This window comes from Puma concolor, chromosome E2 (genome assembly GCF_028749965.1).
Source record: "Puma concolor isolate L17-30 chromosome E2, mPumCon1.1.hap2, whole genome shotgun sequence".
In the NCBI taxonomy this organism is placed as follows: Eukaryota; Metazoa; Chordata; class Mammalia; order Carnivora; family Felidae; genus Puma; species Puma concolor.
Window position 1 is genome coordinate 2,818,074 of NC_141681.1, and position 12,900 is coordinate 2,830,973.

At 48.7% G+C, this 12,900-nt stretch overlaps 1 protein-coding gene across 3 annotated transcripts in view; it reads left to right on the plus strand.

Annotated features, from left to right (window-relative positions):
* Positions 1-3,897: 3,897 nt before the first annotated feature.
* FBXO31 (F-box protein 31) overlaps positions 3,898-12,900 on the plus strand; it is a 45,685-nt gene continuing 36,682 nt past the window's right edge. For 2 of the 3 annotated variants that reach the window (XM_086688738.1, XM_086688740.1), the window contains exon 1: positions 3,898-4,284. In XM_086688738.1, the coding sequence (XP_086544864.1) occupies positions 3,936-4,284 (349 nt within the window). In that variant the 5' untranslated portion in view covers positions 3,898-3,935. The remainder of the gene's footprint in view (positions 4,285-12,900) is intronic. The other variant, XM_086688739.1, reaches the window with a different exon arrangement.

The following is a 12,900-nucleotide window of genomic DNA, read 5'->3' on the forward strand; positions in this document are numbered from 1 at the left end:
TAGCAAGCCAGATGGTGTCAGTTTTAAATAACTCCGACCCTATTCATTTTTCTATGACATGAAATGACCATAATTGTGGAGGAAATAAGGTCACCGCTAAAAAATTGAACATGATGCCCCCAGCATTAGTGATGTAAAGTGGCTGTAAGTCATGCCGTCCGGCTATTTCTAAGAATCTGTTAAATGAGGCAGGAAACATTAACCGCAGGGTAGGAGACCTTGTTTTTGCCACACACAACATGGAGGACGAGTCACACCAAGAAGTTGTTCAGCACTACAGGCCTGCCCGGCCCGTCCCACCTCTCCTCTTTCTGATTGGAAGAGATACTCCGGCCTGGAGGATGTCTGGGCACTCATTGGCCAGTTGTCCTATCATTCCCGGGTCATCTCTTTGCTCTTTAGAACAAGTAAACAAACAAGTATTGCTCAAGAGAAGCCCAGGAGCTATTCTCAGAAAGGATTTAGTCAGGAGGATTTTGGAGTTGACCCTCAATGGATCGCAGTGTTTAGGAGTGTCTTCGCTGGCTCCCGGGAGCCGCTGTCAGCAGCCGCCAGAGGCACCGCGTGCAGCGTGCTTCCTCTTCCCGGGAAGCTGTCTGTGACAGACAACTTCAGAAATCAGCAAGCGAGTGCATGCAGGAAAGCCATCATAAATCACTCTCGTGATCTAACATTATTTCTGAAAGGGCCATGGACAGCTGATTCGGCGCTCCACGGGTTTTTTTGTTTGATTATTCGTAAATTCTGAAGGATTGCTGTTTTTCCAGCTTTTGCCCATATATGGGACTCTTAAGGGAGGCATCTGTTGAGAGTCTATGCGCCCTCTTATTTTAAACTGTGAACCTTTTGTTTGGCCTTTGAATATTTCCCCTTTCTATCACTTTGTTTCTTCTGAGCAGGGGAGTAAGATTCCATTTTCAAATCTGGATTGTGAGAACCAGCGTGGGTAAAGCTAACAGTTTATTTAGGTCCAAGAAATACTACTTTCTAGGACTTCTGGGCCAACCATTTTTTTTTAATGTTTATTTTTGAGAGAGAGAGACACACACACAGAGTGTGAGCGGGGGAGGGGAGGAGAGAGAGAGGGAGACACAGAATTCGAAATTAGGCTCCAGGCTCTGAGCTGTCAGCACAGAGCTAAATGCAGGGCTCGAACTTATAAGCAGTGATACCGTGACCTGAGCCAAAGTCCGAAGCTTAACTGACTGAGACACCCAGGCTCCCCCTGGGGCAACCAATGAAAACAATAATCCTGCTCTGTAATCTACTTATCTCCTTAGATGTTATCAGTTCTCTATAACAAAGAACTCATTACTATAGTCTCATCCCAGTGTTAAAACAAATGATCTATTTTATCTGTTTTTTTTTTTCTCATTTTGACATGAACATGTCCTCCTTAGCGTTCTTTGTATGGGATACATTTCTGTATAAGGGATGATGAAAGTGTTCACGACATACAAAACTTTTCCTGTTCAATGTGTAATAGTTATCTGCTATCCACAGCCTTTCCTCTTGGGTTCCTTTCTGCCAACAGGGGTTACCCAAGCTCCCACAGCCAAATGTTTCTTTCTATTCTGGTTAGCACTAATTCAGTCCTTGCACATGTTGGGGTGGCTTATCGTATACAACCTTCTGTTAGTCCTGCCCTCAAGGATACACGGATATAGCTAGGCCTTCCTAACTGTCCAGTTACCGAATCCACACTCTAAACAGAATAGTTTCACCATTCTTCTAAAGATGGGAATTTAACAAAATTATTTTGTACGTTAGTACAACTCTAAGCTCCTCTAGGAGAAAATTGCCTATGGGAAGGGGTAGATAGATTTAGAAAAAAAAAAAAAAACACTAAATGTAACAGTGGCAAAGATTATGCCTTAGAAGCTATGGAGCCATGCCAAACATAGCAGGTAGGCTAGTCAGGCATTCTGCAACAGTTTATCATGTATTTCTGCTTGCTGAAATACTTCCTACCTTGGATCATAATGGTGACCCACCAGGTTTCTCTAAATCTGTGTGGTTCCTGTTTCTTTTTAGTCTTCTAGCCATTTTTTTTCATTTTTTCATTCAAGAAACATTTAGTAAACATTCATTGCGTGATGATGTGTGTTGGTGTATATATCACATGACAAGGGATACATCTAGGGAGATTGGTACAAAAGGAAGCAAGTGTTTATGATAAAACAATGTGATGGTGCTCCTTCCTAGGAGATGCCATTTGGGGACAAGTTTGGGGGGGGGGAGTTGGCTCTTTAATGGCACAGACAGAAGAGATGGGTCTTCCTGGCAGAGGAGACAGCTTGAGCAAAGTCAGAGATGTTAACTAGGCTGGTGAGCTTTGAATTATCAGAGGGCTCCCCCTAAGAGCTGGGTGTGGGCACAGGCCGCAAGGCCAGACCGGGATTTACGCATGGTGTGGTAAAGAATCATTGGGGCCATTAAATACCTTTACATAGGTGAGTGCCACAGTGAGTCTGCTTTGGCTCACGTGTTACTTACTATTTGAAAGAATAGAGTTGTGATGCCAGCGTGGAGACTGGTCTGAAAAGCAGTCTAGATGGAAAGGCCAGTTGGGTGTTGTTTTTCAGTTGCAGGTACCCAAGGTTTGAACCATGACTTACTGTTTAGTTATTTTTGTTAGAAGATGCACTTCCTCTATTATCAGATTCCAGGGACCAGGGGAGGCAGCCCTCTTTCTGGCCTTGAGACTGCTCTACAGAGGTGATAGTGAACAGTCAGGAATGGTGGAAACTGGCAGAGTCATTAGTTTTCTATCTGACTAGCAAGACCTCAAGCTCTCCCAGAAACAGTGGGGTGGCCAGGGGATTCTTGGCGTCCCTTAAGGCCCTGGGCAGTCCCAGCAGGGTTCACAGCTTTGTTGTAGAGCGGTTCCTGTAACCACACCCACACCCCCGGGGCCTGACTCTGGAAACAACTAATAACTACAGTTTCTTGTTGTTGTGAGCTATTTAAGGTAAGCCACTGTCATGGGAAGGCTTTGCATATTCTCTCCAGTTGGGTCCCGCCTTCTAGAACACACGTGCCCTGGAGCACAGTAAACAAGGTAACTAAGGGCGGAACCATAAGACCAGTTAGGACAATGCAGGAGTCGGTGTTTGATTCAGCAGCTAGCATGATTTCCCCTTTCATTGCGATAAAGGAAGAAATGAGTGAATGTCAATTTTTAGATAAAAGAAAGGAGGCTGATTGGCACAATCGGGGTTCTATTTGGTTTACGTGGGCGGTTTCGGGCGCTAGAGAAGTTTGCACCGATCCCCTTGGCCACCTAATCAGGCCTCAGGCCGTCCTGGGCCCTGTCCTGGGGTAATTCTTGGAGTCATGGTGGTGTGTGTTGTGGGGATTCTGGAGGGTCCCTGGGGCCGTCCACGGCGGTGGGGGTGGGGTCCTCAGGGCCGTCTTGGGGGGTTCTCATGGGTCTGGGGAACCTCCCGGGGGACCTCGGGCCGTCTTGGGTTCTGAGGGTAACGTCCGGGGGGGTCCTCAGGCTGTCTTGGGGGGTTCTGGATGGGGACCTCCGGGGGAGTCCTCGAACATCTTGCGGGGGTCCTCCGGCCTTCCTCGCAGCTGCGGTCAAGCCAGCCGGCATTCCACGGCGCCGCCACCCCTGTTAGCGCAGAGGGGAGGGCGTGAGCCCATACTCTGGAGGTGGCGAGTTGGGTCCTCGAGCACGTCCTCAGTCGGGACGCGGCTACCATCGCCCGATGTTAAGTGGCATTGTTTTCCCGTGCCCGGTTCGGGCGCGGGACCTGGGCGTCAGGTCCCGGCTGGGCCGCGGGGGTCTGAATCGCTTACCGCTCGGTGGGCGGGGTCGGGCGGCGCGGGGGCGGGGCCCGTCGTGCTCCCGGGGGCGGGGCCCGGCCGACCAGCGGCGCGTGCGCACGGGCGGCGGCGGCGCCGCGGCCGTCCCTCGCGCCGGCATGGCGGTGTGCGCTCGCCTCTGCGGCGTGGGCCCGTCGCGGGGATGCCGGCGACGCCAGCAGCGCCGGGGCCCGGCTGAGACCGCGGCGGCCGACAGCGAGCCGGACACGGACCCCGAAGAGGAGCGCATCGAGGCGGGCGCGGCGGCGCTGGCCGGGGCGGGGGGCGGTCGGGGCGCGGGCCCCTCGCCGCCCCCGCGCTGCTCCCTGCTGGAGCTGCCGCCGGAGCTGCTGGTGGAGATCTTCGCCTCGCTGCCCGGCACCGACCTGCCCAGCCTGGCCCAGGTCTGCACCAAGTTCCGGCGCATCCTGCACACCGACACCATCTGGAGAAGGCGCTGCCGGGAGGGTGAGCGCGCCGGGGGCGGGGGTCCTGGCGGGCGGGGGTCCCCCCGAGGGAGGGTCCCGGCCGGGCGGGGGGCGGTGACTCCGGGGCTGTTTCCCACACTGCCGGGGCGCGGAGTCTGGGAGAGGTGGAGTCCCCGCAGCGCCGCGGAGCCGCGCTCTACCTGCCCTGGGGGCCCTGAGCGGGGGTGGACGGGTCCGCCGGCCTCAGGGACCGGACGGTTGACTGTGCTGGGGTTGGGGCTGGGTTCAGGCCAGGGAGTAAGCTGACGCATGTGGGCATCGGCCTCAGTCTCCAGGCCTCGGGGGGCGGAGCTGAGCAGAGCGAAGGGGTTGAAGTCGAACGGTTTGGGGAAGCAGCCCGAGCCGGGGAGTGTGGAGGGTCTCCTGAGGGGCGGGTCTGTGGAGGGGCAGGTGGAGCGAGGGTTGAGTTCCCTCTCTTGGATGCTGGTGGCTGTAATGACGGTGGCGAATAGTTAGTTTTGTAACAAATCCCAGGAGGAAGGGTTTACTTAATCCAGAGTTCCAGAGTCTCTGGACAACGTTTGAACGTTGACAGATGCCAGGTGTTCAGTGAGGTGTCATGTTTTGGTAAAAAGGATAGGTGAGAAAAAAATCCAGACAATGCAGAATGGCAGAAGGAAGAAATTAAAAATCATCAGAGATCCCTGCCATCAAAGATAACACATTCTTACAATTTTGGAAAACGTCTCTCCGTATGCACATGTAGAGTCCTGTACACATTTTTACTTAGATGGGATCGTACCATGTATATTCTTCTAGAGACAGTTTAGTATAGAAAAAGCTTCGTCGTATGTCTCTGCGTGCACGTGCCACAGACTAGTTAGTCCCTTACCGGTCGACTTCTGAGTTTGCAGTTTTTCCTGGTCATAAACAGTGCTTATCAGGGCTGCTTTTAAGCAGATACTGTAGCAATTTATACGTCCATGTGTCTTTTAGGACCTCTGCGATTGTCTTGTTAGGGTGCACGTCCTCGCAGCACGTTTGTGGGTAGTGGAGTGTAGCACACTGATGGCACATAGACACCCACTGCCCAGCCGTTGGAATTTGCACCCCCTCCCACCCCAGAGGGTGCCTGAGAAGACCTCTTTCCCCAGTTTCCACCCCCACCCCTCCCCCCAACAAGGGGGTCAGTCAGTCATATCTCTGCGGTAATGTTCAGTGGTCAGGGCTCTGGATTTTTACTCAGTGGTTCAGGCTCTATTTATATGCTGTGAGATCTTGGACATGCTGCTTCGCCTTCCCAGGTATTTGGGAAATGCTGCTCCCTTAGGGTCACGTTGAGGGTTAAATGAGATGATGCATGTGAAACTCTCACCCCCTAAATGGTAATGTTCTATTATGGGGCCTCTTGGCCATTGTATTTCATGTCTTGTGATTCCTTATTTGTGTGTTTTTGTTTTTGTCTCTTAAGACAGTCTATTTTTGTAAGGACAAATTTGTAAGAACTCTCCAAGTATTAGCAGTATTCACCTTTTGTCTTATGTGTGGCAAGTGCATTTCTTTTGAGATTTTAAAGTAGAGGCAAAGAAAGTTCCCCTTTCTCTTTCTCTCTGAACTCTGTCTTTTCATTTGTTTTGCTTTTTGTACACCTGTAAGACCCAGATTGGTCACAGGTGTTCCATTGTGCTTTGAGAAGTTTGTCCATCCGTCAGCCAAACCAGTGTGGTGCTTCCCGATGGGTTTGTCTCTGGGGAACTGTAATGTGGCTAGCTCAACTCTAGAAACAGAGAGTAGCGAAGACTTTTGTGTAATCAAAAACTCAAAGGTATGCCACAGAGCAAAACTCACTGAGGATAGAGTTCAGGGTGAATTGCTAGAGTCGCTAATGGAAATATAGGAAGTCCTGATGCGGTTGTAGAAGGTAGTTGGGACAGAGACAGGACTATGCAGTCCCTTCCTGCTGGGGCACTTCTCAGTTCAGCTTTCCTGGGACGGCAGACCATGTGGTAGAAGGAAGGCTAACTGGGAAAGTTCTCATTTTGAGAAATTTAAAAAAAAAAAAAAAAGATAAAAATGGTAAAACAGGGGGTGCCCGGGTGGCTCCGTCGGTTAAGCTTCCGACTTCGTCTCAGGTCATGATCTCGCGGTCCGTGAGTTCGAGCCCCGCGTGGGGCTCTGTGCTGACAGCTCAGAGCCTGGAGCCTGCTTCGGATTCTGTGTCTCCCTCTCCCTCTGCCCTTCCCCTGCTCACGCTCTGTCTCAAAAAATAAATAAATAAAATGGAAAAACAGGCATATTCCTAGTCACCCCCAATAAATGTTAATTCTTTTGTTATATTTGCTTTTGATTCCTCTACCTTTGTAATTTTTTTTTTTGATTGTTTAAATGTTTATTTGTTTAGTTATTTTGAGAGAGAGCAGAGGAGGGGCAGATAGAGAGGGAGACAGAATCCCAAGCAGCCTCCGTACCCTCAGCACAGAGCCAGACGCGGAGCTTGGTCTCAGGAACTGTGAGATCATGACCTGAGCCAAAAGCACGAGTCAGATGAGCAACCCAAGGGATTGAACCACCCAGGCACCTCTGGACCTTTTTTAACAGAAAACATCTCAGCTGATACTCAGAGTCGTCCCTTCTGGTCAGCACTGCCCTTTCTACTCCAAGAAGCAGCTGCTGTCATAGGCTTAATTTACTAGTGTACATAGGACATATACATCTGTATATAGCATATGCTAGGACATTGTCCCCAAATGTAACATTTGTGGTGGTTTAGTTTTTAGAAATATATCATCTGTGAGTATCGTACATCTGCTTTTTTCCCCTTGTGAACTTCTGTTTTTAAGTTCTGTCCATGTGAATACATTTAATTTTGGTTCACTCTTTTCAAATGCTGTGTGGTGGTTCATCATTTGGAGAGACCACACTTTGTCGCTTCTCTTATTTTTATTTCTTTTATTATATATAGCATACAGTGAACAACATGTTTCCTTGAATGCAGATAACATACACGCAGAAGTAGTGTTGCTGGAGCAGTGGGCTGTGCGATTTGCACTTTTGCTAGGTACTGCCCAGTTATTTCTGGGCTTGATTTTAGCTGCTTTCACACCTGTCACTAGAGCATGGACAGGTTAAGTCACAAAAGATGAAATACAGGGGCGCCTGGGTGGCGCAGTCGGTTAAGCGTCCGACTTCAGCCAGGTCACGATCTCGCGGTCCGTGAGTTCGAGCCCCGCGTCGGGCTCTGGGCTGATGGCTCGGAACCTCGAGCCTGTTTCTGATTCTGTGTCTCCCTCTCTCTCTGCCCCTCCCCCGTTCATGCTCTGTCTCTCTCTGTCCCAAAAATAAATAAAAACGTTGGGAAAAAAAAAAAAAAAGATGAAATACAAATGTTCATTATGCATCATTACAAAGTTGCAGTCATTTCTGGTCCAGCTATTTTAAGTTATCCCATTTAATCCAGTATCTGCCAAATTCTTTCTAATCTGAAAGATCCATTTTTTAAAAGTTTATTTATTTATTTTGAGAGAGAGTGTGTGAGCTGGTGAGGGGCAAAGAGTAAGAGAGAGAGAGAGAGAGAGAGAGAGAGAGAGAGAGAGGAGAGAATCACAAACAGGCTCTGCACGGTCAGTGCAGAGCCCCTGTGGGGCTCAGTCTCACGACTGTAAGATCATGACCTGAGCCAAGATCAGAAGTTGGGTGCTTAACTAACTGAGCCACCCAGGCACCCCTGAACAATGCATTTTTATTTATTTTAATTTGCATGTGCCTGATAACTAGTAAGGATGCACATTTAAAAAAATAATTATTGGCAGTTTGGATTTCTCTTGTTTGCCCATCCTTTTTGCCCATTTTCTCCCCTATTATTTTTCTTACTATTTTGTGGGTTTAATTTATTTCACCTGGATCGATTTCTGTTTACTATATTGTGAAACATTTTCATGTAGGCTATAGTCATTTGCAATTTAACTTCATTTATAATGACTTTTGTGAAAGTTACATGTTAATCAAATTCATGAATTTTGGGTTTAAGTAATGATTTTCATCTCAAGGTTATGAAGATGGTTGGCAGCTGGGTCTTTGATTTCAGTAGTTCATTCTGGTAGCTTGAATTGCAAGCTCGTTTATGTCAAACATTGGACTGTTGGCAGTCCTATATGGTATACCTAGATGTGTCATAGCGTTAGTCGAATTGTGATTGAAATACATATACACGTATAAGAATAGTCATGTATGAGACAGGCCTGATTTCACTTCTCTTAATTCCCAAAGTTCTTCTTTCCTGAACTAGACATTTGGTTAAGGTGAGTGTTCATAAGGCCAAAGTGCCAGGTCTATTTAGGTAAAAACCAAAGTACTCCCAGCCTTGGTGATCAGGAGGCTGGATCTCAGGCTGGCTGAGAAGGTGAGTTGTCCTTGTCCCCTCAGGTTTTGTGAATGGAACCTCCAGGTCTGGTCCAGCCCTGACAGGAGTATAATGGTGCCTCCGTTTTTTAGTGTCTTGGGTGGGTGAGACTAATTAGTGAACTTGCATGTTTACATGTTTGCTTTCTATCTTTTCATTGGATTTTCCAGAACAGAAAACAACCCACAAAAATGGGAGTGGGAAAGAGGATACCATACACCTGTGTTTTCTTGCTTTATAGGACTTAGGGCCATGATTGACTTTCAGGGTGCAGACAGTGCCTGCATGTTTAAAATGATAGGATGATTTTGCAAGGGGGGAGGGTCGGGGGGGTAGCACTGGGAACTGAAAATGAGGTAGCTCTCTATAATGTTTGGTGAGACGTTCACAATTTCCAGTGTCCTAGCAATAAATCAGTTATTTGGATAGAACTTTGGCTTTTCTAGTCTGCTGCTTATTGGAGCCGTTGGATCAAATATTTTCTAGTGGTATTTCTCTGGGCAGGTTAAAGAAGGTTGGTAGGGAGAAGCCAAGTCTGAGCTCCTAATTTTGGGGTTCGCACATAACAACTGGCTGGCTTACAGGAATGGATCAAACCAAGCCCGGCCTCCAGGGCGGGTGCAGGCCAGGGCCAGGGTAAACACTTTTTGATGCATCATCACTCCTTAGGCTGCAGGCCTCCTGCAGTAACTTACGTGTGGGGCTATAAATAAGTCATCACTTCTCCGAGTTCTGAGGGTGAAGCCAAGTGCGTTATTTTGCCTTTGACCCTGACGAGGCTTTTCTTGGTTAATACTTCACCATTTAGTTGGTGAATTTAGAGGTCCACATTCACACCCTAGTTCTTAATCAGAATAATCAAATAATAACAAAAGACAGATTTAGAATGCGTGTGTTTTTCCCCTCTCACACTGAGCTGTAAATATTCAGACATAAGGATTTCATATCATTCAGCTCAGTACCTGCTGGTGTCAGGTTTTGAATTTCAGATATATATATTATATACATATGTATAATAAGATATATTATATACATATATAATATATACAGTTAAGATATATATTATATATGTATGTATAATTTGCCCATTTCTTCCCTTGATGGTAAGTTTTTTTGACACATAGAATGATATTTGGGTAATATTTTGATCTGTGCTAAGTCTAAAGTGGGTTTAGATTCTGTCATGATTAGAAATAATCCGTTTCCAATAACGTATGATCTTTTTGACAGAAATGGGAAATTAAAAACCAATATTTAATTCTGGTTTTGCAATCAGAAGAAAATGCTATTTCTGTCCTATCTGATATGCTGATGCAAAATATGAGCAACGAGGCTTTTGTTAAATATGGTTAAAATTGGAAGGTCATCTGAGGAAGAGGTGAAATGGGCAAGCTGTACGTTATAAGGCTGGCTTCAGGGATATCTTACGATTACTTGTAAAGCAGACCCTAGCCCACTGGTTTTGGTGGTGGGATGGGCAGGTCAGTGAACTGTTCCTGTAATAGAAACGCACGTGTCTTAACGGCGAGAAGGGGAGGCCAGCCCCGCTCCGGTACATGCAGCAGGATTTCAAAATTTGAGGGGAAAACCTTTATCTTTTTTTCCTGCTTTACCAATTGAGAGGACTATAGTCCTCTGTGTTTTTGCAAGTTGAATCTCATATGGTGCTTTACAGAGAAACCTTTGCCTTCTAGTTAGCCAAGCAGAAAGGGGTATAGGACAGTGGTGCATCATAGGGGAACATTTTTTAGACTTCGTCTTTTTGACCTTAAAAAAGTAAGCTAGAAAGTGAACCTGGTACCCAGAAAGCATCGAATAAAGATGTCCCCCGACCATATTTAATTGGATAGACACTGGTACCTTGCCAAAAAGAATCGATTGGTTGTTGGAAGTCCAGGCACTGCCATTTTTACCGTTGCCCTGTGTTTATAAAATGAGTGTGTAACACGTGTGAGGCTCTGACTTTGTCTTTCTGGCTGGAAAGGGCTTGCAAACACAAGGGTGTCTTTGGGACTTTGCAGAGGAACAAGCGTCCTCTGCAAAGAAGGCCCTTTCCCCAAGGCTGGCGGGGTTTGGAACTCATGAGTCAGCGTCCTCTGCCAGCGACACCATCACTGTCCGCCCGGTGGCGATGGAGAGGCTCGGGAACCTGAGCTGGCCAGGCCTGCGTGTGGAGTATTAGTGGAGGAGCAGGGACGTGTCAGAAACACTAGACAAGGTCCGGGGAGGGGTGGCAGTGACTGCCCCGTCAGGCTCACGGGCTTCTCTCCTGGTCTCATCCGTGGGCGGTGGGGTAGGGAGTGTGGGTGTCTGAGGGTGACAGATGGGCCTTCCCAGGAGTGGGTGTCACTTGGCCAGCAGGTGGGTGCCTGTCGTGGGAGGCGGACTGGGGTCAGAGTCCTTAGCCCGTTGGCACTGAGATTGCTTATCTTTACATGGACTGAACTGGTTGAGAACAAGTCACATGAGTCATAGGCGGTGTCAGCCGTCCTGGGGAAGTGTTTGTTTAAGCGTCCCGAATAGTCCAGGTGTTTAATAAGAGACACCTGTGGGCTGTGCCCATGTTTTGGGTTTTACAGTCTTTCCATCCTAAGATGAGCTGGCTGCAGAGTTTTTCCAGATCTGCTACATTATGAGAGAGAGAGAGAGAGAGAGAGAGAGAGAGAGAAAGGCATTTCATGCAGTTACAGTAATAGCTAAGCGAAGCGGGGCACTGGAGAACACATGGGTTTCAGGTCAGTGGTCTGTCGTTGGAGAGGTGGTCCTGGATACTGGCACAGAGCAGCGGTGCTGGGAAACCCAGGGACTGGGTGCCCAACTCCCCTGTCCTGCCTGGGGGAGATCCCCCTCCCACCAACCCCAGCCCCCAACTTTGTTTTTAGCCTCAAGTCAAACTTGCAGCCATACTTTATTAAGGAGGGTATTTCGCTCCTAATTTAGTGCACACAAAAATCAGTCTTACCAATCAAGCCATCTTAGAGTTTTATTTGGAGAGCCCTGCAGCGTGCGGCAGGTAGGAAGGAAATCAGCAGCCTCTGGTCCACCTTCCGGCCCTTCTCCCTGCTTGTCCAGTGACATGTCTGGTCACACGGTCCTTTCCTCCTGCCTCTGCCTCACCTGGTGGTGCCCTGGCCTCCCTGGAGCCCCCGCCTGCATTTCCAGGCACATCTCTGCTGGCGCCCCCACGGGTTAATGGTCCTCTGTGGAGGCTCTGTCCTTGCTGCTTTTCCACCTAGACTCTTCCATGCCTTTTTGTTCGTTTGTTTGTTTGTTTTTGGTGCTGCCTGTGGCCTCCCATCACTGCTGCCGTCCAACTCCCTCCAGGGCTGGGGGACAACTTCCCTTTCCAGATTTGTCTTGTGTGCCCATCGGCTCGCTGCGGTAGCTTCTGAGTGCGGTGCTGTCACAGCGTGAACGGGGAGGAGGAGGCTGGGTCCCTCCGTGGCCGCCTCTGGCACTGATGTGGCACACGGAAGAATGGCGCTCCCGTTCTTGGTCCCCTTCTGCTCTGATGTGTGTGCTTATCTGTCATGGCTGGCACAGGGACTGTGTCTGTTAATCTCCACCTTCCCTTCCAGGGAACGGGCCTCTCAAGAAGCAGAAGTGTGTCTGCTGGTTTCTGCAGGGGTGAGGGAGAGGGAGAACGCTTCTAGCCCATTCTCTCCCACCCATAGAGACTGACCAGAGTGCCGTGTGGATGGGGAGTTTTTGGGAAACCCCATCATACAGCCCGGAGCTGTAGAGCTGGAGAGGGAATGCGCGATGAGCACTTGGCAGCCCCTGGCAGTTAGGTCACAAGAGGCTGCCGCTTGTGTTGGCTTGACTTGGGCCAAATCACTGGGCTGTTTTTTCTCTCGGGCAAAACATTTTTCAAGTAGCTTTTTGGTAAAAAAAAAATGTTTTTGTTTATTTTATTTTTGAGAGGGAGAGAGAGAGAGTGTGGGAGGGGCAGAGAGAGGGGGAGACACAGAATCCGAAGCAGGCTCCAGGCTCCGAGCTGTCAGCACAGAGTCTGACGCGGGGCTCGAACCCACGAACTGTGAGATGAAGGCCTGAGCCGAAGTCGGACGCTCAGCCGACGGAGCCCCCCAGGCGCTGTGGAAATTTTCCAGTTGGAATATTTGAAGCGGCAGTTTACTTTTTTTACTGTGGTGAACGTACACGTGCAACAAAAACTTCCACTTGGGCCGTTTGTAAATGCACAGGTCTGTGGCACTGAGCACTTTCACATCGTTGTGCAGCCACCGCCCCTGCCCG